Here is a 24790-nt window from a genome sequence, read left to right as displayed (position 1 = left end):
GGGACGGGGGGGGGAATGTCACCCCCTAAGTCGGTCTCTCGCCCCACGGCGGGTGCAGGCGTCGCCCCGCAGCTCCAGCCCCCGCCCCACATAAATAGGCCCCCCCCACGCCCCACCCCGCGGAAGTGGGGGGGTTCACTGGGGGGGCTGGGGGGGCCGCGGCCCCGGGGCTCCAGGGCGGGGGCAGCCCCCGGGGGGGTCCCCAGGCTCCGGGGCGTCGGGGCCCCGGCGGCAGCGGGGAGGGGCGGCCCGAGGCGGGGGCCCGCGGGGGGGGGCGGGGAGGCGCCCCGGGGGGAGGGGGGCTCGGAGGGGCGGGCGCGGCCCCCCGCGCCTCGGGGCGGGCCCCGGGGGGCGAAGGGGCGGGCGGGGGGCCACGAGCCGCCCGAGGGGCAGGAGGGGCAGGGGGGGCGCGGGCGGCCCCGGGGGCCCCCCGAAGTTGACGACGGGCGGCACCGGAGACTCCACCACCGGCAGCAGCATCTGGGGGCGGGGCAGGGGGTCAGAGGGGCGGGGCTCGGCCCGGGAGGGGCGGGGCTCGGCCCGGGAGGGGCGGGGCGTAGCCCCCGGGGGCGGGGCCTACCTGCTGGAAGCTGCTCTGTCCCTGCCCGTAGAAGTCAGAGGGCGGAGTCAGCTCCTGCCGCACCTGCAGGGGGGGGGCGGGGCCTGGCTCAGCCCCGCCCCCAGGTGCTCCCTGGCCCCACCCACTACTTCCCCCAATCCCCCTCCGCCCCGCCCAGAGCCCCGCCCACACCCCAGCCACCCCCAGCCGTTCACCTGTAGCCCCACCCACACTGTAGCCCCGCCCACACCTGGAGCCCTGCCCCTCCTGGAGCCCCTCCCATGCACAGAGTCCCGCCCTGTAGCCCCGCCCCCTCTCCTTAGCCCCTCCCATGCCTGTAGCCCCTCCCATGCACCTAGAGCCCCGCCCCATAGCCTCACCCCTACTCTGTAGCCCCACCCACCACCCTCACCCTGCCCCACTCCTGTAGCCCCACCCACCCCTGTCGCCCCTCCCACACCCCTATAGCCCCGCCCCCCACTCCCAGAGCCCGTGTCCCCACCCAGCCCCACGCTCCCGCCTGAGCCCCGCCCCTTCCCTTAGCCCCGCCCCTCACCTGCAGCAGGGGGGGGTCGGGGCAGAAGGGGGCTGTAGAGGAAGGGGGGCGGGGGTAGAGCAGCCCCCCGGCCCCCCCCAGCTTGGCCAGGTCGGGGCCCCCCATGGGCGGGAACTCGACGAAGGGGCCCTTGAGGGGGAGGGGGGGCAGCCCCGCCCCCGCCACGAACACCGGCCTGGGGGGGGAAAGGGGTCAGGGGGGGGACCCCACCGCCCCGGGGGGGCAGGCGGGGCGATGGGGGGCGGTTATGTGGGCCAGGGTGGGGCGGCGTGGGGCTGAGCTCGCCGTGGGGCGATGAGGAGGGGTTACGTGGGTCAGGGTGGGGCGCTGTGGGGCTGAGCTCGCCGTGGGGCGATGAGGAGGGGGTATGTGGGTCAGGGTGGGGCAGTGTGGGGCTGAGCTCGCCGTGGGGTGCTGAGGGGGGGGTATGTGGGTCAGGGTGGGGCACTGTGGGGCTGAGGCTCGCCGTGGGGCGATGAGGAGGGGAGTTATGTGGGTCAGGGTGGGGCGCTGTGGGGCTGAGCTCGCCGTGGGGCGCTGACGGGGGGTTATGTGGGTCAGGGTGGGGCGCTGTGGGGCTGAGCTCGCCGTGGGGCAATGGGGGAGGGGTTATGTGGGTCAGGGTGGGGTGGTGTGGGGCTGAGCTCGCCGTGGGGCGCAAGCCCCCCCCCCCTACCTGTAGGGGTTCAGGGAGGGGGTCCCCGGGCGGAAGCTGCTGCCGGTGCCCAGCTGGGACTCCACGGGGGCGCTGGGGACCTGCGGGGAGGGGGGGTCAGCCCCACAGCGCCCCACAAGTGCCCCACAGCGCCCCACATGTGCCTCTGTAGCATCTCCCCCCGTTGCCCCACAAGTACCCCGGTACCCCCAGCCCCCTCCCCAGCGCCCCACACAAACCCCCGGCTCCCCCACCTGCTCCCCAACACCGCCCCCAAGTGCCCCCAGGAACCCAAACCTGCCCCACGCTGCACCCCAACACCCCCAGCTGCCCCACGCCACCCCGTATTCCTCCCCCATGTACCCCCAGCCCCATATATCCCCCCGGAAGCACTCCCAGCCCCACATATCTCCCCCACGCATCTCCCCTCCACGCACCCCCAGCCCCATACCTGACCCACGGCGCCGGCCCCGCCGTAGAAGAGCTCAGGGTAGAGGCGCTGGCTGGGCCCGGGGGGGTCCCCGGGGGGGGCCGGGCCCTGGGCTCGGGGGCCGGGCCGGGGGGCCTCGGGGCCGCCGTGGGGCTGGGGGCCCCCCCCGGGCAGCACCTCCCAGTCCCGAGGGGCAGCATCGAGCTGGGGGGGGGACACACACGACACAGAGTGAACCCTGGTGTCCGGCCCCCAGCCCCCGTCTTCCTGCCCCCTTACTGCCCCCCAGCCCCCTCCTGCCGCCCCTTACTGCCCCCCAGCCCCCCTCACCCCCCTCCTGCCGCCCCTTACTGCCCCCCAGCCCCCCTCCTGCCGCCCCTTACTGCCCCCCAGCCCCCCTCACCCCCCCTCCTGCCGCCCCCTTACTGCCCCCCAGCCCCCCCTCCTGCCGCCCCCTTACTGCCCCCCAGCCCCCCTCACCCCCCTCCTGCCGCCCCCTTACTGCCCCCCCAGCCCCCCTCCTGCCGCCCCTTACTGCCCCCCCAGCCCCCCTCACCTCCCCTCCTGCCGCCCCTTACTGCCCCCCAGCCCCCCTCTCACCCCCTCCTGCCGCCCCCTTACCGCCCCCAGCCCCCCCTCCTGCCCCCTTACCCCCTCGGTGGCAGCGGCGGCGGGGGGGGGCAGCGCCTCCTTCTCGCTCTTCCCCACGGCGCTGCCGCGCCGCCGGGGTCGTTGTCGGGGGTGGGGGCACCCAGGCATCGGCCCCCCGTCGCCCCCGATGTGGGTGGGGGACCCAGGTATCGGGGGCCCCCCCCGGGGAAGGCCAGCGCCCGAGCCCCCCGCCCCGGCTCCTCCGGGGGGGCTTTGGCTTTCTCGGCGCGCTGCTGGGAGCGCTCGGTGCCGATGGGGTCCGGGGGCCGCGGGGGGGCGCAGACCTGGAGAAGGGGGGCACGGGGAGGGGTGAGGGGAGCTGCCCCCCCCGCTTTCTCCTCCCCGACCCCCCCCCATTTTTTTGGGGGTACCTTCTTGTCGTCGCGGGGGGGCAGGCGGCGCCGCTGCTCCTTGGGCCCCTCGGGGAGGGGGGGGCCCGGCTGCCCCCCGTCCCGGCCGCCCCCTCCCGCCGCGGGGGGGGCCGGGGCCTTGGGCCCCCCGTCCGGGAGCTGCGCTGGCTGCAGGCGGCCGAGGACGACTGCGAGTCCCCGCTCAGCTCCACGCCGCTGTCCGACTGGCTCATCTGGGGACGGACAGATGGACGGACGGACGGGGGGAGGGGGCCGTCAGGGGGTGGGGGACCCCAAAATGGGGCTGGGGCCATCCCCCCCAGCGCCCCCCCCCCCTCAGCCTCACCTCGGTGCTGGCCACGTCCTCGAAGGCGCCCAGGGGCTCGATCCAGGCCTGGCCGGGGGCGAAGGGCTTTCGGGTGGCACCTGGGGGGGGGGGACGGGGACACGGAGGGGTGAGGGAGGGCTCGCGCCCCCCAGCCCTCCCAGCGCCCTCCCAGCGCCCTCCCAGTGCCTTACTGGTCTGCAGGCGGTTCCAGATGTGGGGGGTCAGCCCCTTGGCCGCACTTGTCCTCCCCCGCGGCTCCCCCGCCCCGTCCTGCTTGGGGCCCCCGAAGCCGGGGCAGCCCAGGGGGTCCTGGGGGCAGCGGGGGGGGTTCAGTGGGGAGTGGGGCCCCTTCCCCCCCTGGGACCCCTCCCCATCTCACCTCCTGCTTGCGGGGCCGCTCGCGGCGCTTGGCCAGAAGCCGCCGACCACGGGGACGTCGCGGAGGGCGGCCATGGGGCGCAGCGGCTCCGGCGGCTCCAGGAAGGGCGGCTCGGGGGCTGTGGGGAGATGGGGGCGGCTGTGGGGCGATGGGGGGCAGCTGAGGGGCTCGGGGGCTGTGGGGAGATGGGGGCGGCTGTGGGGCTCGGGGCTGCGGGGAGGTGGGGGCGGCTGTGGGGCGATGGGGGCAGCTGAGGGGCTCGGGGCTGTGGGGAGATGGGGGCAGCTGTGGGGGCAGCTACGGGATGGTGGGGGGCAGCTATGGGGTGCTGTGGGGCTGCTGAGGGGAGATGGGGGCGGCTACGGGGTCCTGTGGGGGTGGGTAGGGGCGATGGGGGCAGCCATAGGGCAGGAAGGAATCGGGGGTGGCTATAGAGTGCTGTGGGGCTGCTGGGGGAGATGGGGGCGGCTATGGGGCTCGGGGGCTGTGGGGGCAGCCCTAGGGCAGGAGGGACTGGGGGCTGCTGCGGGACTGGGGGCTGCAGGGAGCTGGGGGCAGGCGGGGCTGGGAGAGGATGGGGGCGGCTGTGGGGAGACGGGGGGCAGCTGTGGGGCTGGGGGGCAGGGGGTGCCTGGGCCCACTGCGGGCGGCCGGGGGCCGGGGGGTCGGGAGGGGCCGTGGGGCAGGCGGGGGCAGCGCTCCGGGCTCCTACCTGCGCCGAGGCCGGGGTCCCGCGGGGCTCGTAGGGCGGCAGGGGCAGGCTGGGGGGCAGGGGGCAGGCCGGGGCGGGGCGGGGGCGCCTGCCGGGGGGCGGCGGGGGGCGCGGGCGGGCCCCCAGCTGGGCCAGGGCCCGGCGGATCCCCCGGGTCGCTGGGCACCACCCGGTCCAGGCGGAAGACGGCCGAGGCCGAGGCCGAGGGGGGGGGCGGCAGCGCCAGCCCCGGGGGCGGCTCCTCCGCGTTGCGGCTGGGGGGCACGGGCGGCTGTGGGACCCCCGCCCCCCCCCCCCCCGGCCCCTCCGGAGCCGCCCGGAGCCCCGAAAAGCCCCTTCCCCCCCAGCCCCCCATCTGCTCCTCCCCCAGCCCCAGTTACCCCCCAGCCCCCATTCGCCCCCAATCTGCCCCCAGGACCCCCAAGAGCCCCTTCCCCCCCCTCCCCAGGCCCTTTTACCCCCCAGGACCCCCAAAGCCCCTTTTCCCCCCCCATCTGCCCCCAGCCGCCCCCAGGACCATTTCCCCCCAAGACCCTCCCAGAGCCCCCAGGGTCCCCCAGAAGCCCCCATTCCCCCCCCAGCCCCGGTCCCCCCTCCCCCAGAAGCCCCCAGAAGCCCCCATTCCCCCTCCCCAGCCCCAGTTACCCCCCTCCCCCAGAAGCCCCCATCCCCCTCCAGAAGCCCCCATTCCCCCCAGCCCCAGTCCCCCCCTCCCCCAGAAGCCCCCATCCCCCCCCCAGCCCCGGTTGCCCCTCCCAGAGCCCCCCAGAAGCCCCCATTCCCCCCCCCCCAGAGCCCCCCAGAAGCCCCAATCCCCCCAGAAGCCCCCATTCCCCCCCCATCTCCCCCCAGAAGCCCCCATCCCCCATCCCCCCTCACCTGCGGTTCTTGGGCGAGGGCCACCCCCTCTTCTCCCCTCCGCGGCCGCCGGCCCCCGGCCGCCGCCGCCGCTGCCCCTCCTCCTCCTCCTCCTCCTCCTCCGCGGCTCCCCCCGCTCCGGCCGCCCCCCCCGGAGCCTCCGCCGGGGCCGGGGTGGGGGGTGCCGCCCTGCTCCCGCTCCGCCGCCGCCCGCGCCGGGGCCCCGGCCCCCCCCGCCCGCCGGCCCGGCCGCTCGGCCCCCGGGCGCTGGCTGGAGAAGCTGCGCTTGGAGACCTCCCGGCGCTGCGCCGGGCCCGGCTCGGCGGGCGGGGGGGGCGCGGCCCGCGGCGGGGGGGGGCTCTGGGCCGGGGGCCCGCCGGGCGCGGGGTCCCGCTCGCCCCCCCCGCGCCGCTCGCCCACGTCGCTGCTCTCCGACGCCGTCTCCCACTCCTCGTTGGCCTGGTCCGAGTTGTGGTTGGAGAGGTCGGGGGAGCGGGCGCCGGGGCGGCCGCGGCCGGGGCCGGGGCCGGGGCCGGGGCCGGGGCCGGGGCCGGCGTGGGGCGTGGGGCCCCGGCTCCTCCGGGGCGGGCGGCGCCGGCGGGGCCCCCCGAGCGGGCCGCCTGCTCCTGCTTGAGGCGGCGGAAGCGGGGGGGCTTGTCCTGCTGCTGCGCCCGCCCGTGCCGCCGCCGCCGGGGGGGCCGCTCCGAGGCCGCCGCTCGGGGGGGGTCGGGGCCTCCGCCGCCCCGCCGCCGCCGCCGCCTTCTCCCTCTCGGGGGGCTCCGCCTTGCGGCCGGGGGCTCCAGGCCCCGGGGGCGGCCGCCTCCGCCGCGCCCCCGGCGCGACGGGCCCCCCCGGGGGGTGAAGACGCGGCCGCGGCCCCCCCCGCCCCCCGGCCCGGCTTCGCTCAGGCGGGGCGGGGGGAAGCGGGGGGCAGGCCGGGGGGAGGGGCGGCGGCGGCGGCGGCGGCGGGGGCGGCGCCTCCCTGTCGCTGTCGAGGGTCTCGGAGCCGGTCTCGGAGCCGCGCTGCCGGCGGCGGGGGCGCCTCCTCGTACTCCGAGCCCTCGCTGCGGGTCTCGCTGCCCCCGGGGGGCAGGGCGGCGGCGGGGGGGCGGCGGCGGCCGCGGGTTGGGGGCAGCCCCCCCCGCCCCCCCCGCCGCCGCCCTTCCCCTCCTCGGGGCGGAAGAAGGGGTCCCCCGGTAGCTGCGGAACTCCCGGCTGCGCCCCGGCCCCCCGCGCCCCCGCCCCCGTAGGCCCCCGGAACCCCGCCCCCGGGCGAAATACTCCCCGCGGCCCCCCCGGGCGCGGCCCCGCCCCCGAAGCCCCCCGCTCGTAGGCGGCCTCGCGGCGCCGGCGGGACGGGGACCCCCGGCCCCGGCCCCGGCCCCGGCCCCGGCGCCCCCTCCTTGGGGTGGGGGGCCGGTGCCGTGGGGGGCGGGTTTGGGCTTGGGGGGCTTGGGGGGGCCCTTGGGGGGGGGCTCGGGGGCTTTGGGGCGGGGGGGCTCCTCCGCTGCCGCCGCCGCCCCGTCCTCCTTGGGGGGGCTTCTTGATGGGCCCGGCGCGGCGGGGGCTTTCGGGGGCTCCTCGGGGGCGGCGGGGCCGGCGGGGCGGGGCCCCAGCGGGTCTCCGTCCGCGCCCCCCCCCCCCCGGGGGGGTTGGGGGGGTCGTGGGGGGGCGGGGGCGCTCGGGGCGCCGGGCCCCGCCCCCCTCCTCCTTGGGGGGCCCCCCCGCCGCCGCCGCCCCGCCTCCTCTTTGGGGGCTGGGGGCTCGGAGGGGGCGGCTTTTGGGGGCTCCTTGAAGGGGGCGGGGCGGCCGCGGCGGGGGCGGCTCCGGGGGTCCCCCGTCCCCCGGGGCGGGGGCTTCGGGGCGGGGGGCGGCGGGGGCAGGGCCAGGCCGGCGGGCCAGGGGGGCCGGGCCGGGGGCTCCTCCGCGGGGGGAAGCGGTGCAGGGGGGCCCCCGTTTTCGGCGAAGGCCGGGTAGGCGCCGGCGTACGGAGGGGGGCCCCGGGGTCGCGCAGGCGGACGGGGGCGTCTCGCTCCTGGGGCGGCAGGGGGAGGCGGGGGTCAGCGGGGGTGCTGGGGTCCCTGGCCCCCCCCCTCCCCCAAAACACCCCCTCCCCCACTCACCTCAGCCCCTTCTCCTCCTCCTCGGGCGGGCGCAGGGGAGGGCAGAGCCCGCGGCTCGGGGGGCGAAGGCGTCGCCACCCCACGGCGCTGGGGTCCCCCGGGGGTTCCCGCTCCCGCAGCAGCGGGGAGGGCGCTCGAAGGGCTCCGAGCCCGAGCCCCCGCTGTCGGAGCGCTCCCGCGGCAGCAGGCCTGGGGGGCAGGGGTCAGGGGGTGGGCGGGGCGCCCCACGGCCCTGGGGGTGCGGGGGATGGGGCGCGCCCACGGCCGGGATGTGGGGCACACGGGGCCCCCAGGGTGGCACTGTAGGGCCCGGGGACCCCCTCCCCACTGGTCATGCAACACCCCCCCCCCAGCCACACTGGGGGGCTGGGACCCCCCAGCTGCACTTAGGGGGCCAGCCCCCCACCTCCCACCCCTCTTCTCTCTCTTCTATGGGGCCAGAGCCCTCCCAAGCCCCGCTATGGGGCAGAACCCCCTGTCAGTTCTGCTATGGGGCCAGTACCCCCCCCACACTGTACTACAGGGTTAGAGCCCCCGTCAACCCACTCTATGGGGCCAGCCCCCAACCCCCCAGCCACGCTATGGGGCTGGGCCCCCCAGACCACACTATGGGTCCAGCCCACCATCCCCCCAGGCACGCTATGGGGCCACAGCTCCCACTGAGTCGTGCTATGGGGCTGGTGCCCCCTGCAGCCACACTACAGGGTCAGAGCCCCCCCCCCCATAGCATGGTTTATGCTATAGGCCCAGCCCCCCTCCCCCACGGCGCTATGGGGCCGAGCCCCCTTACCGGAGGGGTGGACGCCGGGGGGTAGAAGTCGACGGGGGGCCGGCCCTGCATCATGCGGGGGTCCATGTAGGGGGGATCATCATCCAGCGGGGGTCGAAATTCATCTGGGGCAGGGGCGGGGCGCCCCATGGAGCCGGCGAACAGCGCTTTGGGGGCCGGGCGGCGGCGGCGGCGGGGGGCGGCGGGGGGCCCCGCCGGGGGGTGTGCACCCCCGCCCCCAGGGCCCCCAGGCTGGGGGGCCGGGGGAGGCGCCGGGGGGCCCGTGCTGCTGCTGCCATTGCTGCTGCTGCTTCAGCAGCTGCTCCTGGGGGGAGAGGGGGAGGTTGTTGGGGGCACCCCACACTTAGGGGTGCCCCCGCCCAGCCCCACGGCGCCCAGCTTGTGCCCCAGCGCTTGGGGGTGCCCCCTGCCAGCTCCACACCTCCCTCCCCCATTCCCAGCCCCACAGCCTCCCCCAGTGCACCCCACCACCTCCTCAGCCCCACACCTTGCACCCCACTGAATCCCAGCCCCCACCCCCAATATCCCCCCAGCCCCCAACCTGCTGCTGGCGCTGGAATCGGGGGGCAGCGACTTCTGGTACTTGGGGTAGGATGGGGCTGGGCCGGGGGCTGCCGTGGGGGCGCCCCTTCCCCTTGGGCTCCCCTTCGGGGCGGCGGCGGCGGCCGGGGGGCGGGGGGCGGTGGCGGGGCTCCTCGGGGGCTCCTGGGGCGCCTCGGGGCGGCGGCGGCTCCGCTGTGGGGAGAGAGGGGGTCGGGGGCAAAGGGAGGGGTGACCCCAAATACACCCAGAGCTGGGGGGGGGATTGTGGGACCCCCTGTGGGGCAGCCCCCAGGATCAGGACCCCCAACACCCCCGCAGTTCTGTGGGAAGCACGCTATGGGGCAGCCCCCCAAAACGACTCCCTTTAAACCCCCAGCCTAAAGCCATGCGCTATGGGGCAGCCCCCACAACCTGTCCCCCAACCATGCCCAGCTCTGGGGGTGCTCCCAGCCCCCGGCCCCGGTCTGTGGGGCCGCGCTATGGGGCGGCCCCCAGCGCGAGTCCCTCAGTATCAGCTTTGTGGGGTGACCTGGGGGGTCCAAATCTGCCATGGGGCAGCCCCCCAGCGCACCCAGCCCCGCTGGGGGGCACCCGCCAAAGATCGAGCCCTCTAAATCCCCCCCAAATTCTATGGGGCAGCTCTGTGGGGCAAAATGGGGTCCTAGCCCTGCTATAGGGCAGCCCCCCAGCATCGGACTCCCCCAAACCCCCCCCCTTAATTCTGGGGGCGTCCTGCTATGGGGCAGCCCCCACAATCGCCCCCCCCACCGCACCCAGCCCACGGCGGGGAGCACCCGGCCCCGCTGCGGCGCAGCCCCCAGCCCCACGCGCCCCCGATCCACGGGGCAGCCCCCAAGTCCGCCCACCCCCCCGCCGGGCAGCCCCTCACCTGCGGCGCTCTGGGGTGCCGCAGCCCCGCTCGGGGGGCTCCTCCTCCTCCCGCCGCTCCTCGGGGGCTGGGGGCGACGGGGGCGCGGCGGGGAGGGCGGGGGCTCCGGGGCGGCGGGGCCGGGGGGCCCTTGGCGGGGGGCGTCGTGGCGGGGGCGGCGCTCGGGGGCCCCGAACCGCTCGTCCAAGCGCTTGAGCTTCTCGGCGCAGGCGGCGCGGCGCTCCTCCTGCATGCGCCGCTCCTCCGCCTCGCGCCGCCGCCGCGCTCGCTCCACCGCCGCCGAGATCTCGGAGGAGGACTGCCGCCGCCGCTGCCGCCAGGCCTCGTCCTCGTCCTGCAAGGCGAGGGCTCAGCCTGCCTGCCCCACGGCCGCCCGCCCCACGGCCGCCCGCCCCACGGCCGCCCCACGGCCGCCCGCCCCGCTGCTCACCGGGAAGTCGTTGGGTTGGGCCCAGCTGCCGCGGTTGGGGGGCGGCGGCGGCGGGCGAGGTTGGGGGGCCGGGGGGGGCGGCGGCGGCGCCTCTTTGGGCCCCTCCGGGGGGGAGGACTTGGGGGGCGGCTCCTCCTTGGGGGGCTTCTTGGCCTCGCCCGGGGGCGACGCTTCGTTCTCCTTCCTGGGGGGAGAGATGAGGCGGGTTGGGGGGTGCCCCGCAGCAGCACCTGGGGGTTGCGGGGTGCCCCACGGCAAAGAATGGCAGGTTATGGGGTGCCCCATGGCGTGGAGCTGGGGTATGGGGTGCCCCATGCCATGTAGAGGGCTGTGGGGTGCCCCACGGCAAAGAATGGTGGGTTATGGGGTGCCCCATGGCGTGGAGATGGGGTACGGGGTGCCCCACGCCACGTAGAGGGTTGTGGGGTGCCCCACGGCAAAGAACGGTGGGTTATGGGGTGCCCCACGGCGTGGAGCTGGGGTATGGGGTGCCCCATGCCATGTAGAGGGCTGTGGGGTGCCCCACGGCAAAGAATGGTGGGTTATGGGGTGCCCCACGGCGGGGAGCTGGGGTATGGGGTGCCCCACAGTGCTGGGGGGGGTTATGGGGTGCCCCATGCCATGTAGGGGATTGTGAGGTGCCCCACGGCAAAGAATGGTGGGTTATGGGGTGCCCCATGGTGTGGAGCTGGGGTATGGGGTGCCCCATGCCATGTAGGGGGCTGTGGGGTGCCCCACGGCAAAGAATGGTGGGTTATGGGGTGCCCCATGGTGTGGAGCTGGGGTATGGGGTGCCCCACAGTGCTGGGGGGGGTTATGGGGTGCCCCATGCCATGTAGGGGATTGTGAGGTGCCCCACGGCAAAGAATGGTGGGTTATGGGGTGCCCCATGGCGTGGAGCTGGGGTACGGGGTGCCCCACGCCACGTAGAGGGTTGTGGGGTGCCCCACGGCAAAGAATGGTGGGTTATGGGGTGCCCCATGGCGTGGAGATGGGGTACGGGGTGCCCCACAGTGCTGGGAGGGGTTATGGGGTGCCCCACGGTGAAGGGCAGGAGTTGTGGGGTGTCACTGGGTGCCCCACAGTGCAGGGCAGGTCAGTTGTGGGGCAGAAATGGGGGCATCATAGGGTGCCCGGTGGCGCGTGGGGGCTTTGGGGTGCCCCACAGCAAAGAGCAGCGGTTATGGGGCGCCCCACGACGTGTGGGGGGTTATGGGCGCCCCTGGGCGTGTGGGGTGGATCACGGCGTGCCCCACGGCGTGGGGGGGATCGTGGGGCACCCCATGGCACGTGGGGGGTTACGGGGTGCCCCTGGGCGTGTGGGGGGTGATCGTGGGCGCCCCCTACCCATGCGGGGGGGGGTCGTGGGGCGCCCCATGGCACGTGGGGGTTATGGGGGCCCCTGGGCGTGTGGGGTGGATCACGGCGTGCCCCACCCATGCGGGGGTCGTGGGGCACCCCATGGCACGTGGGGGTTACGGGGGACCCCTGGGCGTGTGGGGTGGATCACGGCGTGCCCCACGGCGTGGGGGTCGTGGGGTGCCCCCTACCCATGCGGGGGTCGGGGCGCCCCATGGCACGTGGGGTTATGGGGGCCCCTGGGCGTGTGGGGTGATCATGGCATGCCCCACCCATGCGGGGATCGTGGGGCGCCCCATGGCACGTGGGGGTTACGGGGGACCCCTGGGCGTGTGGGGTGGATCACGGCGTGCCCCACGGCGTGGGGGGGGGGGATCGTGGGGCGCCCCATGGCACGTGGGGGGTTACGGGGAGCCCCCGGCGCGTGGGCCCCCCCGGACTCACCCCTCCTCGCCCCCCTCCTCGTCCGAGTCCCCCCCGTCCTCCTCGTCGCTGAACTTCAGCTTCTCCGTGTAATCCACCTCCTCGTGGGCGCCTGGGGGCGGGGGGCCCGTGTGGGTGCTGGGACCCCCAAACCGCCCCCCCCCCCCCCTCCTCACCGGCCCAGCCCTCGTCGTTCTCCTGATCCAGCTCGTCAAACTCCTTCCAGGTCGTCCTGCTTCAGCACGGGGGCGGGCGGGGGGCTCGGCCCCGCGTGGGGGCTGGGGGCCGCGGGGCCCGCCAGCCGCGGGAATCTGGGGGTGGGGGAGGGTGAGCGGAGTTTTGGGGGTGCAGAAAAGGCGGAGGGGGTGGGGGGACACACACACCCGGCGGCCCCCACCCCTGCGCTCACCTCTGGGCCTCGGGGTAGCGGTAGGGCCCCTGGGGGCCGTAGGGCGGCGGGAAGGGGAGATACGGGGGTACATCTGCGGGGAGGGGCGCCGTCAGGAGGGGGAGGGGTCCCCAAAGGGACGGAGGGCCCCTCCCCCCGCAGGGAGGGTTTGTACTCACGAAGGGCGGCATCATCCCCCGGTACGGGGGGAAGTGGGGGGGGCCGGCGGGCTGCAGCCCCCCCCCGTCGGGCGGCGGGTCCTCAGCCCCTCGCCCGTCCCGCCAGCTCCCGCCTGCGCCGGGAGGGGGACAGAAAAAAAAGGGGGGTCAGTGGGGGAAGGGGTTGGGGAGGAGTGGGGAAGGGTTGGGGGGCTTGGGGGAGGTGGGGGCAGGGAAGGGTTCAGGGGGACAGGGAAGGGTTGGGGAGGGTTTTGGGGGACAGGGAAGGGGTTGGGGAGGAGTGGGGAAGGGTTCGGGAGAGAGGTGGGGAAGGGTTGGGGGTTTGGGGGTGGGGAAGGGATTGGGGAGAGGTGGGGAAGGGTTCAGGGGGAGGTGGGGGCAGGGAAGGGTTTGGGAGGGAGTGGGGAAGGGATCAGGAGGAGTGGGGAAGGGTTAAGGGGGTTTTGGGGGCAGGGAAGGGGTTGGGGAGGAGTGGGGAAGGGTTGGGGAGGAGGTGGGGAAGGGTTTAGGGGGTTTTGGGGGCAGGGAAGGGATTGGGGGAGAGGGGGGAAGGGTTTTGGGGAGGTGGGGGCAGGGAAGGGTTTGGGGGAGTGGGGAAGGGATCAGGAGAGGTGGGGAAGGGTTAAGGGGGTTTTGGGGGCGGGGAAGAGTTTGGGGGAGTGGGGAAGGGTTCAGGGGAAGGTGGGGGCAGGGAAGGGTTTAGGGGAGTGGGGAAGGGTTTGAGAGGGGTGGGGAAGGGTTGGGGGAGGCTTGGGGGGCAGGGAAGGGTTCAGGAGGGGTGGGGAAGGGTTTGGGGGTTTTGGAGAGCACAGAAGGGTTTGGGGGTGGAAAAGGGTTCAGGGGTTCAGGGAAGGGCTGGGGGGCGGGAAGGGTTTGGGGGGCTGGGGGGCAGGGAAGGGTTTGGGGGCTGGGGGGTTGGGGGGGCTGGGGCGCTGACCGGGCGGGCGGGGGCTCGGTGCGGGCCCAGACGACGCGTCGGCAGCGTCCCGCTCGCGGCCGGCCTTCTCCTGGTCGCCGGCCGCCTGCAGGGTGGGAAACTCCTCCCGAGAGAAGCGCGCCGGCAGGATCGGGCCCTTCCCGCCTGAAAACACGGGGGGCGGGGGGGCTCAGAAATAGGTTGGGGGGCCCCAAAAATAAAGGGGAGCCCCTCTCCCCCCCCCCCCCCGTCATCGGCCTCACCATCTGCGTGCGCAGCGTGGGTACCGCTGGCCTGCGCCCAGGACTTTGCCCCGCTTGCCGGCGTGGGGGGTTCTGTGGGGGGAAGAGAGCATTAAGGGGGGCGGGAAGTTTCAGGGACCCCCGGCCCGCGGCCCCCCCCAGCCCCACCTCGGGCGCTGCCGGGGGTCGCTTCGCTTGGCTGGCGGGCGCAGGCGTCTGCGAAGCCGGCGGCGACGGCGACTGCGGCGGGGGAGCTGCTGAGGGCTCGGTACTGCGGGGAGGGGCGGGGGGTCAGGGCCGTCCCGGGGGCGCCTGCCCCCCGCCCCCGGGCACCTCTTGGGGTCGGGGGGCTCCTGTCTGCTGGCCCATCCTGAGCCGTCCTTGGGCACCAGGGACACGTTGGGGTCGTTGCCTTTGTTCTCGGCCTTCAGGCTGGGCAGGTTGGCGGGGGGCATGCGGCGGGCGGCCACTTTCCCCAGGCTCTGCAGGCCATGGCGGGGGGCGGCTGGGGGGGGGGCAAGGGGTGAGGGGGACCCCGGGAGCCCCCGACACAGCCCCAGCCCCACCCGCCTGGGGGACCCCAAAGCCCCCGACGTGGCACACACACACCACCCCCACCCCCTCCAGCCGGGTACTCGGCTCCGCAGCCTGGGGGGGGTGACCCCCAACCCCCCCGGGGTCCTGGGGGGTCTCTGCCCGCGGTGGGAGGGGTTACCCAAGGTGGGGGACCCCAAACCACCCCCCAGGCACAGGGGACCCCAACCCCCCAATACCCCTGGGGGTCTCTACCCGTGGTGGGAGCCATTACCCAAGGTGGGGGGACCCCCACCCCCCCCAGCCCCGGGGGACCCCCAAACCCTCCTCCCACCCCCACCCCCATCCCTGGGGGTCCCTGCCCATGGCTGCAGCGGGTCCCCAAAGCGGGGGACCCCAAGGCCTCCTCCCCCCCATCCCTGGGGGTCTCTGCCCATGGCGGGAGCCATCACCAAAGCGGGGGGGACCCCAACCCCTCCCCCATCCCCAGGGAACCCCCAACCCCCCCGGGGGTCGACCTCCCCTCCCCCCCCATCCCTGGGGGTCTCTGCCCATGGCGGCAGGGGTCACCCCAAAGCGGGGGGGGTTCCCCAAAGCGGGGGCCCCAATCCCCCACCCCCCATCCCCTCCGCGGGGTCCCCGGCCGTTGACCCGGGGGTGCCCCCGCCCCGTACCGGCGGCCCTGGGGGTCTCCAGCGCCCGGCCGCGGTAGCTCTCACAGAGGCTGAGGCAGGCGTAGCGCCGGCCCTCCCTGCCCCGCGCCGCCGGGCGATCGCTCATCGCGCTGCATCGGCACCGGCGGCCGCTCCTGGGGGGACGGGACGGGGTCGGGATGGGGGGGAACCGGTGCTGCCCCTCCCCCCCTCCCCGGGACCCCCGGCCTCGGCGGGACGCGGGGGGGGGGAAGGACGGGGGCGGGGGGAGGCCGCCGGTTCCAAGATGGCGGCGGGTCCGGGCGCCGCCGCCGGCCTCCGCGGCGGGGGGGGGGTGGGGGGTAATCGCGGTCGCCGCCGGCCCGGCGCGCCCCCCCCCGCGCCGATACCCACCTGTCCGCCCCGGGCGGGCTCCGCTGTGGCCGGGCGCGGGCGCGGCGGGCGCGGACGGGGGCGGCGGGCGGCGGATGGGGGCGGGTTCCGGGTTCTCTTCCCCCCACCCCGCCAACGGCCGGCCCGGGCCTTGCGCGCATGCGCGGCGCCCCAACGGCCTCGCCAGCCACGGGGCGGGGCCGCCCCGCGCCGCGCGGTGATTGGCTGGCGTCGAGACGAGGCCGCGCCCCCTCCCCGGCGGGCGCTACCACGGCGGGGCGAGGCGGGGGGACGCGCCGCGCTCGTGTCCCTCCCCCCCACACCCGCAATGGGGCGTTCCCCCCTCCTCGCCGCGGCGTGGAGCGGCCCGCCACGCCCCCCACCTCCCCGCCGTGGCCACGCCCTCCAGGAGACGTCATCCCGCCCCGACGCCGTGGGTCGGCCCGAGGGGGCGGGGCTCGCCCGCCGCTCGGCCAATCAGAGCGGGCCGGCGTCCGGATTGGATGGGCCCGCCCCTCCCAGTGCTCCCAGTTCCCCCAGTTCCCCCCCACCCCCCAACGGGGAAGCGACCCGGGCGCTCCCCGTCGCCATGGCAACCGGCCTCCCCCCTGCGTCTCCATGGCGACCGGCCTCCCCCTGCGGTCCCCATGGCAACCACGGCCTCCCCCTTCCATGGCAACCGACAGCCTCCCTTAGCAACCAGGCCCCGCCCCCGCTCCCATGGCAACCTAAGCCCCGCCCCCAACCCCTCCCGGACTCCTGGGTCCCCCCCGGGGCCCCCCCGGGGTGGGGGGGGGAAATGGGGGGGGGGGGGGCACTGGGAGCACTGGGAGTGGGGCTGGGGCGGCACTGGGAGGGCCGGGGGGCACTGGTTGTCCCCCCCATCGCAGCCCGCGGTCTCCGTGGGTTCGGGCCCGGGGGGCTCCGTGGGGCCCGGACATCTGGGTCCCCCCCCCCCCGTCGCCCCGCCCCCCCCTCCCCCCGCCCCAGTTTGGGGCTCCCCCCGGCGGGGCCCTTCCAGGTAGCGGGGGGGGGGGGAGGATGTGGGGAGCTCTGCCCAGAACCCCGGCCTCCTCCGCGCCCCACATCCCCCCACGGCACCGCAATGGGGGGGACGCAGGCGTCCAGGCCCCGCATCCCCCTTCCGCCCCATAGACACCCGTCCCGGAGGGGATCCGGGCTCCCCATCTCTGCCCCATAGATCCCCCCCCACCCCCAAGAGGGGACCCAGGCGTCCGGGCCCCATAGCGCAGCCCCTCCCCCCAGGGGTCACATCCTGCCCCTTCCCGGCAGCGCCCACGGCCTGACCCACATATGGGCCCCGGCGCCTGCATCCCCCCTCAGTTTCGGGGTGTCTGTGGGGCAGAGCGAGGGATGCTGGGAGTCCGGATGTCTGGGTCCCCTTCCTGCTGTGGGCTGTCTGTGGGGCAGGGGGCGGTGGGGGGGCCCCAATGCCTGGGCCTCTCCTCAGTTTGGGGGTGTCTATGGGGCAGAGCAAGAGATACAGGGAGCCTGGACACCTCGGTCCTTTCCCGATGTGGGGAGTCTATGGGGCAGGGTTGGCTGGGGGGGCCCAGTTGCCTGGGTTCTCTCCCAGTGTGGGGCGTCCATGGGGCAGAGCAAAGGATTCTGGAAATTCGAGCACCCGGGTCCCTCCTGGGTTGGGGGTCTCTATGGGGCAGGGGCGCTTGGGGGCCCTGGATGCCTGGGTCCCTTCCCAGTTTTGGGGTGCCTATGGGGCAGAGTACGAGACGCCGGGACTGCGGATGCCTGGGTCCTCTCCTGACGGGGGGGGTCCCTGGGGCAGGGGGCGGTTGGGGGGCCCAGGCGGGTGGGTCCCTTCCTAGTTTGAGAGTCTCCATGGGGCAGGGGGCGGTTGGGGAGCCCCCACACCCCGGTCCCCTCCCGCCGTGGGGTCTCCATGGGGCAGGGGGCGGTTGGGAGCCCCCACACCCCGGTCCCCTCCCGCCGTGGGGTCTCTATGGGGCAGGGGCGGTTGGGGAGCCCCACACCCCGGTCCCCTCCCGCCGTGGGGTCTCTATGGGGCAGGGGGCGGTTGGGGAGCCCCCACACCCCGGTCCCCTCCCGCCCCGGGGGCTCCATGGGGCAGGGGCGGTTGGGAGCCCCCACACCCCGGTCCCCTCCCGCCGTGGGGTCTCCATGGGGCAGGGGCGGTTGGGGAGCCCCACACCCCGGTCCCCTCCCGCCGTGGGGTCTCCATGGGGCAGGGGGCGGTTGGGGAGCCCCCACACCCCGGTCCCCTCCCGCCGTGGGGTCTCCATGGGGCAGGGGCGGTTGGGGAGCCCCCACACCCCGGTCCCCTCCCGCCGTGGGGTCTCTATGGGGCAGGGGGCGGTTGGGGAGCCCCCACACCCCGGTCCCCTCCCGCCGTGGGGTCTCCATGGGGCAGGGGGCGGTTGGGGAGCCCCCACACCCCGGTCCCCTCCCGCCGTGGGGTCTCTATGGGGTGGGGGGTGCCCCGGGCTCCCCGTGGTTCCTCCACAGGTTTCAGTTGCGGGGGCGGGGGATCCCCGGGGGTTCCCCCAAAATCCCCCCCTGCCCCCGTGGGTGGGGGAGCCCGGGTGGGCCCGGGCGTCTGGGCCCCTTCCTCCCCTCCTCCCCCCCTCCCCGGCCGTTACCAACCGCGACCGGGAAATTCCCCCCAGAAAGTAAAAACCCGATTTTCTCTTTATTGGGTTTCGTCTTCCCCGCGGCGCGGCAATAAATACCCCGGCGGCAATAAATTACCCGGCCCCGCCCCGCAACGGCGCCTCGCGCCCCAAAACGCCCCCGCGCGCCCGCGCCCCATAAATACATAAATACCACAATAAATAAAGCGCGGCCCCTCCCCCCCGATAATTAGGAGCCGGCCCAACGGCCGCGGTAGCGAGCCGGAGGCGGCGGCGCGCCGGCCCTCGCCCCGCGCGTTCACCCTGGTCCCTACTGACCGCGCGGGGCCCCGGCTCCCTCCGGACGCCCCCGGCCCCGCCCGTCCCCGCGTCCCTCCCGAGGGCGCCGCGGCTCCCCCCGCCGAGCCCTCCCTGCCCCTTCGCCCGCGCCCCCGCCGAGCGCTCGGCGCCTCGCGCCGACCCCCCGCCCGCTCGTTCACCCTGGTCCCTACTGACCGCTCCTCGCCTCTCACCCCTCCTCACCCCGGCCCCGCCCGTTCGCCCTCGTCCCTACCGACCCCCCCTCGCCGCGCACCCCCGCCCCCCCCTCAGTCCACGCCCACGACCCCGAAGTAGGCCTGCCCGCCGCCGTGCAGGTCCAGGAAGCGTCCGGCCGTGGTGGTGGCGGCCAGCTGGTCCCCGCGGCGCAGCTGGAAGACAGCGCCTTGGTAGAGCGACTCGAACCAGAGCTGCCGCCCTTCCTCCTCCTCCTCCTCCTCCTCGTCCCGCCGCCGCCGCCGCCGCCGCGCCCCCGCGCCGGGGCAGACGGAGCGGACGGCGGTGAGCAGGGGCACGTCGCGGGGGTACTCCTCGGAGAAGCGGGAGACGGAGAGGCGCAGGGGGCGGGCGGCGGCGGCGCGGGGGGGGCAGCGGCCCCCCTGGAAGGCGGCGGCGGCGTAGACGAAGTAGAGGCCGTCGCGCGGCACCACCAGGCGGTTCCCCCGCAGCCGCACCCCGTTCCGCACCAGGGACGGGGCCACCCGGTCGTCCCACACCAGCCCCTCGGGGGAGGAGGGGAGGAGGAGGAGGCTGGGGGAGGGGGTCAGGGGGCAGGGCAAGCGATGCCCCCCGCAGCCCCCCCCCCCCCGCTCCCTCTGGGTCCCCCCGTGACCCCCCGGCCCCAGTGTCGTGTGTGTCCCCCCGGGACCCCCGCGTCCCCGTACACCCCCGTCGCCCCCCAAGTGCCCCCCCCCGGACCCCAACGTCGCCCTGATGTCCCCCCGCTGTCCCCCGCGTCCCCATACGCCCCCATCTCCCCCACGACCCCGGTGTCCCCCGTGACCCCCAGGTCCCCCCGTGTCCCCGTCCACCCCCGTGTCCCCTCACACCCCCCCACGGCCCTGATGTCGCCCCCACGCCCCCCAGGACCCCGATGTCCCCCATGTCCCCCCGTGTCCCCATCCATCCCCCGTCGCCCCCACATCTCCCCCACAACCCCCATGTCCCCCCGCGTCCCCACGCACCCCCGTCGCCCCCACGGCCCCCCAGGGACCCCGGTGCCCCCCCCCGCGTCCCCCACTCACCCACGACGTGAGCGGCCGGTTTGTCCCCACGCGGCGCCTGGAGCAGCTCCAGCCCCCCGGGCGCCCCACTGCGAGGGGACACGGGGACGGTCGGGGACGGGGCCGCGGGGGCCACGGGGCCGCGGGGGGCCGAGGACAGGCTGGGACGGGGGGCGGGGTGACGGGGTCACGTGGGGACACGGGGACGCTGGGGGCCGGCGGCGCTTCCTGTGGCGGCCCCGAAAGGGGATGTGGCAGCCGAGGGTCCCCGGGGGTTTCCGCGGGGACGGACGGACGGACGGGGGACGGGGAGGTGGGGGAGCCAGGGGACGCGGGGACGGACGGACGGACAGGGGGACGGGGAGGTGGGGGAGCCAGGGGACGCGGGGATGGACGGACAGACAGGGGAGCCAGGGGACGTGGGGACAGATGGACACGGGGACGGACGCAGGGGAGCCAGGGGATGTGGGGACAGACGGATGGACAGGGGGACGGGGGAGGTGGGGGGAGCCAGGGGACGCGGGGACGGACAGACGGACGGGGGGACGGGGGGAGCCAGGGGGCGTGGGGACAGACGGACACGGGGACGGACGCAGGGAGCCAGGGGATGTGGGGACAGACGGATGGACAGGGGGACGGGGAGGTGGGGGAGCCAGGGGACGTGGGGACAGACAGACAGACACGGGGAAGGACGGACGGACAGGGGGACGTGGTGGGGGCCACTCACCCAGCGCTGCTGGCGTCGGCATCGGCATCTCTGTGGGGTCCTGGGGGAGAGAGAGCGGTCAGACGGACGGACGGACAGATGCGGGGACACGGACGGACGGACGCGGGGCCAGGGATGGGGGGATGTGGGGCACGTGGGGGACAGACAGACGCGGGTGCCGGCAGGGACAGGATGGACGGCCAGAGAGATGGGACAGAGGGACACGGGTCGGGGGGAGAGCGAGACAGACAGACAGACAAGGGAACAGAGAAGTGGCAGGAGGGGCAGGGAGCAGGACGGACGGACGGACAGCGGGGGAGAGAGGCGGCAGGAGGGGCAGGGAGCAGGACGGACAGACGGACAGCGGGAGAGAGAGGCGGCAGGAGGGGCAGGGAGCAGGACGGACGGACGGACAGCGGGGGAGAGAGGCGGCAGGAGGGGCAGGGAGCAGGACGGACGGACGGACAGGCAGAGCGTCGGAGGGAGAGCGAGAAGGACGGGCGGTGGCGGGTGGGGCCGGACAGACGGACGGACGGACCCGTACCGGGGAGCGCGGGCGGGCGGCGGCGCCGAGGGAGAGCAGCAGCAGCAGCAGCAGCAGGACGGCGACGGCGACGCCGGCGACGCCGGTGACGGTGACGGCGGCCGCCAGAGCCCGGCGGGGCCCGGGGGCGGGGGGGCGGGGGACCCGGCCATGGCTTCTGCGCCCTCCCGGCCCCCCGGGGCCCTTTATGGCCCCGCCGGCCCCGCCACGCGCCTCGTCACGGAGCCGCACGCCTCGTCACGGAGGGACACGCCTCGTCACGGAGGGACACGCCCCGGCGGGGGCGGGCGGACGCGCCCCGCCCCCCTCCCCCGGCGCCCTCACGCGTCCCCTGGGACCCGGGACCCCGGCCCGCGCCCCCCTCCGCCGCCCCGCGCCACACGCTCGCACACGCGTATGCGCCACACGTGTGCGCCACGCGTGTGCGACGTCCCCCCACCAGAAACCCAACCCCCCAAGGGAGCCCCAACCCCTCCCCCACCCCGGCCCCTCTGCCCACCCAACGGCAACTCTATGGTCCCCCGCAGCCGCTCTCTCCGCCCAACCGCACGCTCTATGGTGTATTTTCTGGGGGGCGACGCTAACGAAGCCCTAATTACCCCCGGCCCCGGCCCCCCACCCCCACGAGCTCGTCACCGCCCATCGCCCCGTTAGTGGGAAAACCCCCCGGGGGCGGATGTGGGCGGGGGAGGGGCTCCCCCCGAAAAGCGGAAGCGACTCGAAACCGCCGCCACGGAGCCCCCCGAAACCGCCGGGGCAGGCGGCCCCGAAACTGCCACTTCCTGCCCCGAGCCGCCCCCCCAATCTCAGCACCCCACAGGCGGCGTGATTTGGGGGGGGTGGGGGGGTGTCTCCCCCCACCCCCGTTTATCGCCCCGCGGGGGTGCGGGGGGGGGCCGCGGTGGTTTCGGGGGGCCCGGGCGTCCCCCACCCGCGCCTCGTCCTCGCGCCGGCGCTGCTGGAAGAGCCGCGACGCGGCGGGGGCGCGGGGGGGCCCCGTTCGGCGGCGGGGGGCGGCGGCGGCGGCGGCTCAGGCAGCGGCTCTGGGGGGGCAGAGAGGGGCTGGCACCCACGGGCGGTGTGGGGCGGGGATGGGGGCTGAGCCCCAGGGTGGGGGGGAGATGTGGGGCAGGACGGCAGCGCGCTATGGGGCGTAGGGTGGGGCCCCCGTGGGGCTACGTGTGTCGTGGGGGGAGCGTGGGGTCTGTCCCAGCCGTGGGGCAGCCGTGGGGCACAGAGCGGAAGTGCCGTGGGGAAGGCGGGGAGAAGAGCAGAGGTATGCTGGGGAGGAGGATGTGGGGCAGGATGTGGGGCAGCCGTGGGGCCGTACCTGGGTATCAGGGGCCTCCCCACGCTTGTTCTCCTGCTCCTGCAGCAGCCGCCGGCCCTCGGGGCTGGGGGGGCATAGGGGTGCTGTGGGGCAGCCGTGGGGCAGCCGTGGGGCAGCCCGGGCCCCCTACAGGGCCCCCCCCCGCCCCCCCGTGTCCACCTCACGGCTCTCCCACCCCCCGGCGGCCCCCCCAGCCTCACAGCTGCCCCATATCTGCCCCCTCAGCCCCGCAACTGCCCCATGGCCGCTCCCCCCAGTCTGCCAGCTGCCCCCCAGCCCCACAACTGCCCCACAACCGCCTCCCCAGCCCCACAGCTGCCCCATAAGTGCTCTGCTAGCACGGTGTCTGCTCCACAACTCCTCCCCCAGCCCCACAACTAATCCTCAGCCCCACAGCTGCCCTACAACTGCCTTCCCAGGCCCACAGCTGTCCTACATCTACCCCACCAGCCCCACAGGTGCCCCACATCTGCCCCCCCAGCCCCCCTCCAGCCCCACATCTGCCCTCCCAGCTCGTCATCTGCCTCCCGCCACCCCCAGCCCTACCTCTGCCCCATGTCTGCCCCCCAGCCCCACAACTGCCCCACATCTGCTCTCCCAGCTCATCATCTGCCCCACCACTGCCCTCCAGCCCCACATCTGCCCCACGCCTGCCCCCCCAGCCCCACAGCTGCCCCCCCCGCCCCCCAGCTGGCCCACACCTGCCCCCGCCCCACGGCCGCCCCTCACCGCGGTCTCGGGGCGGCGGCTCCGGGAGGCCTCGGGGGGGTCGTCGCCTGTTGGGGGCAGAGGTCAAAGGTCACCCGGGTCCGCCGGGGGGGTTGGGGGTCGCGGGAGGGGGGGGAGGGGTGTTGGGGGTCGCGGGGTCTCACCCCGGAGCCGGCGGGTGCCCATAGCGGCGCCGGGCGGAAGTGGCGACAAGTGCGGGCGGAAGTGGCGGCCAGCGCAGGCGGAAGTGGCGCCCGGGCGGCGCTGCGCCCCCTGCCGGCGTGGCGGGCCAACTCAGCCCCACAGCAGAGCGCAGGAAAAGGGGGGGACACCCCCCCCCCTCCCCAGCCCCACGGCGGGGGGGTCCCCACCCCACGGACGGGGGTCTCACCCCCCCCGCCCCCCCCCAGACTCACCGTGGGGCTGGAAACGCCGCGTTTCACCCCAAAATCCTCCGGGGAGGGGGACTCGGGGGCACAGGGGGTCTGGGGGACTTGGGGTCGTGGGGGAGACTTGGGGGCACAGGGAGGCTTGGGGGCAGGGGAGGGACCTCGGGGGACTTGGGGGCACAGGGGGGCACTTGGGGGCAGGGGGGCCTCACCGCCCCATGTAGGCCCGCAGACGTCGCTCCCAGGCCCGAGCGGCCGCCTCCGAGCGCGGGGCCGGGCCCCCTCCCCTGCCCCCTCGCCCCCGCCTCCGCCCCCCTCCCCGCCCCGGGGGCCCGGCCACGGCGGCCACGTCCCCCGCCCGAAATGGGTGACGCGGGGCCGCCCCCCGGGCAGCCCAGCCCCCCGGTCCCGCTTGAGGAGGGTGCGGACGGGGTGCGGGTCCCCTCCCCGCCGGCCCCAGCCCCCCGCCCGTCCCAGCCCCCGCAGCAGCAGGCGGAAGCCCACGTTGGTGGGGGGATGTGGAAGGGGGGCGGGGGGCGGGGGGGGTCCCGCGCCAGGAGGTGGGCGGTGGAGCTGCGGTGCCGCGCGGGGGTCCTGGAAGTGGGTGCCGCAGGTGGGGCAGAAGTGGGGGCGGGGGGCTGCGGAGAGAGGGAAATTAAGATAATTAATGATTGGAATTAATGGGGGGTAAGGGGGGGAGAGGGAGAAGCCAAAATAATTAATGTAAATCATTAATGAAAGCGAATCAAGGGAGGGTGGGGGTAAAGGGGGGCGGGGGGCTGCGGAGAGAGGGAAATTAAGATAATTAATGATTGGAATTAATGGGGGGGGTAAAGGGGGGGGAGAGAAAGAAACCAAAATAATTAATGTAAATCATTAACGAAGGGGGATCAAGGGAGGGTGGGGGTAAAGGGGGCGGGGGGCTGCGGAGAGAAGGAAATTAAAACAATTAATGCGAATAATTAATGAAGGGGAGGTAAATGGGGGCTAAAGGGGGTGGGGGGTGCGGGGAGAGAGAAATTGGAAAGTTAACGTGAATAATTAATGAGGGGAGGGAAATGGGGTGGGGGAAATGGGGGCGGGGGCTGCGGAGAGAGAAAACTACGATAATGAATAGAAACAATTAATAAAGGGAGGGGTAAATGGGGGCGGGGGTAAACAGGGGGTGGGGGAGGGGGATGACAAGAATCCATGGAAGTAATGAGTAAAGGGGGTAGAGGGGGCGGGGGTAACCGGGGGCTGCGGAGGCAAGAATCGCAACGCTTGACGCCAACGCCCCTAAAGGGGGGAGCGGGGGAAGGGGGGGTCCCACTCACCGCGGCGCCTCGGCCCCCCCGCCCGCTTCGGCCGCCGCCCGCCCCCCCGCCCCCCGCCCCCCGCGGCAGCGCGGGGCCCCAGGCCCCCCGGCAGGGCGCAGGGGGGCGCCGGGATCTGGGGGGCCGGGGGGGGGCCCCCCGGCTCTTCGGCCAGGAGGCTCTCGTAGAAGCGCCGGGCCTCCTCGCCGGGGGTGGGGGTGGGGGCGGGGGCGGGGAGGGGGGGCCGGGGGGTCCTGCAGGCGTCCGTCCTTCCAGCCCCCGCCTGGTCGCGGCCCCGGGTGAAGGCGATGAGGGGGTCATGGCGGGG

At 75.7% G+C, this 24790-nt stretch overlaps 3 protein-coding genes and 1 long non-coding RNA gene across 4 annotated transcripts in view; 1 reads left to right on the top strand and 3 right to left on the bottom strand.

The window, feature by feature from the left end:
- Positions 1 to 24790, top strand: part of LOC140644806 (uncharacterized) — a 297384-nt gene that overhangs the window by 157668 nt on the left and 114926 nt on the right. The gene's annotated exons all lie outside the window — the stretch shown is intronic.
- PRRC2A (proline rich coiled-coil 2A) lies at positions 136 to 15445 on the bottom strand. The gene is given in 41 exon segments (XM_072847812.1): positions 136 to 147; positions 250 to 480; positions 581 to 643; positions 1116 to 1290; positions 1792 to 1871; positions 2222 to 2404; positions 2852 to 2965; positions 2967 to 3135; positions 3223 to 3434; positions 3548 to 3627; positions 3721 to 3838; positions 3909 to 4026; positions 4621 to 4676; positions 4741 to 4771; positions 4773 to 4874; positions 5500 to 5672; positions 5674 to 5972; positions 5975 to 6376; positions 6468 to 6514; positions 6516 to 6565; positions 6567 to 6593; positions 7365 to 7506; positions 7602 to 7731; positions 7734 to 7790; positions 8392 to 8406; positions 8409 to 8468; positions 8471 to 8511; positions 8513 to 8656; positions 8658 to 8689; positions 9936 to 10157; positions 10254 to 10437; positions 12057 to 12147; positions 12212 to 12274; positions 12277 to 12346; positions 12417 to 12715; positions 13540 to 13683; positions 13782 to 13855; positions 13930 to 14031; positions 14094 to 14265; positions 14969 to 15102; positions 15341 to 15445. Coding segments are annotated over 40 exon segments (4890 nt in total). The 5' UTR covers positions 15075 to 15102; positions 15341 to 15445.
- LOC140644751 (tumor necrosis factor-like) lies at positions 18425 to 19371 on the bottom strand. Its single transcript, XM_072847811.1, has 2 exons — positions 19325 to 19371; positions 18425 to 19017 (listed from the first exon to the last, which is right to left on the bottom strand). Exons 1-2 carry the CDS (start codon positions 19369 to 19371, stop codon positions 18537 to 18539), a joined length of 528 nt encoding a protein of 175 aa, XP_072703912.1. The 3' UTR covers positions 18425 to 18536.
- On the bottom strand, positions 19566 to 21018 carry LOC140644909 (uncharacterized). The gene is made up of 3 exons (XR_012039868.1): positions 20741 to 21018; positions 20218 to 20257; positions 19566 to 19579 (listed from the first exon to the last, which is right to left on the bottom strand). It is a non-coding gene; the product is annotated as an uncharacterized lncRNA (long non-coding RNA).

Source organism: Ciconia boyciana, chromosome 29 (genome assembly GCF_034638445.1).
Source record: "Ciconia boyciana chromosome 29, ASM3463844v1, whole genome shotgun sequence".
In the NCBI taxonomy this organism is placed as follows: domain Eukaryota; kingdom Metazoa; phylum Chordata; class Aves; order Ciconiiformes; family Ciconiidae; genus Ciconia; species Ciconia boyciana.
The sequence above is the reverse complement of the archived record's forward strand: the minus strand, read 5'-3'. Positions and strand labels throughout refer to the sequence as shown.

Excerpts from the sequence above, each read along its gene's own strand:
- LOC140644751 (XM_072847811.1), bottom strand. The coding sequence starts at position 19,371 with ATGGGGGACATCGGGGTCCTGGGGGGCGTGGGGGCGACATCAGGGCC. Across the intron at positions 19,018-19,324 it reads GTGGGGGCGACATCAGGGCC|CCTCCTCCTCCTCCCCTCCT; the intron begins GTGGGGGGGTGT and ends CCCCTCCCCCAG.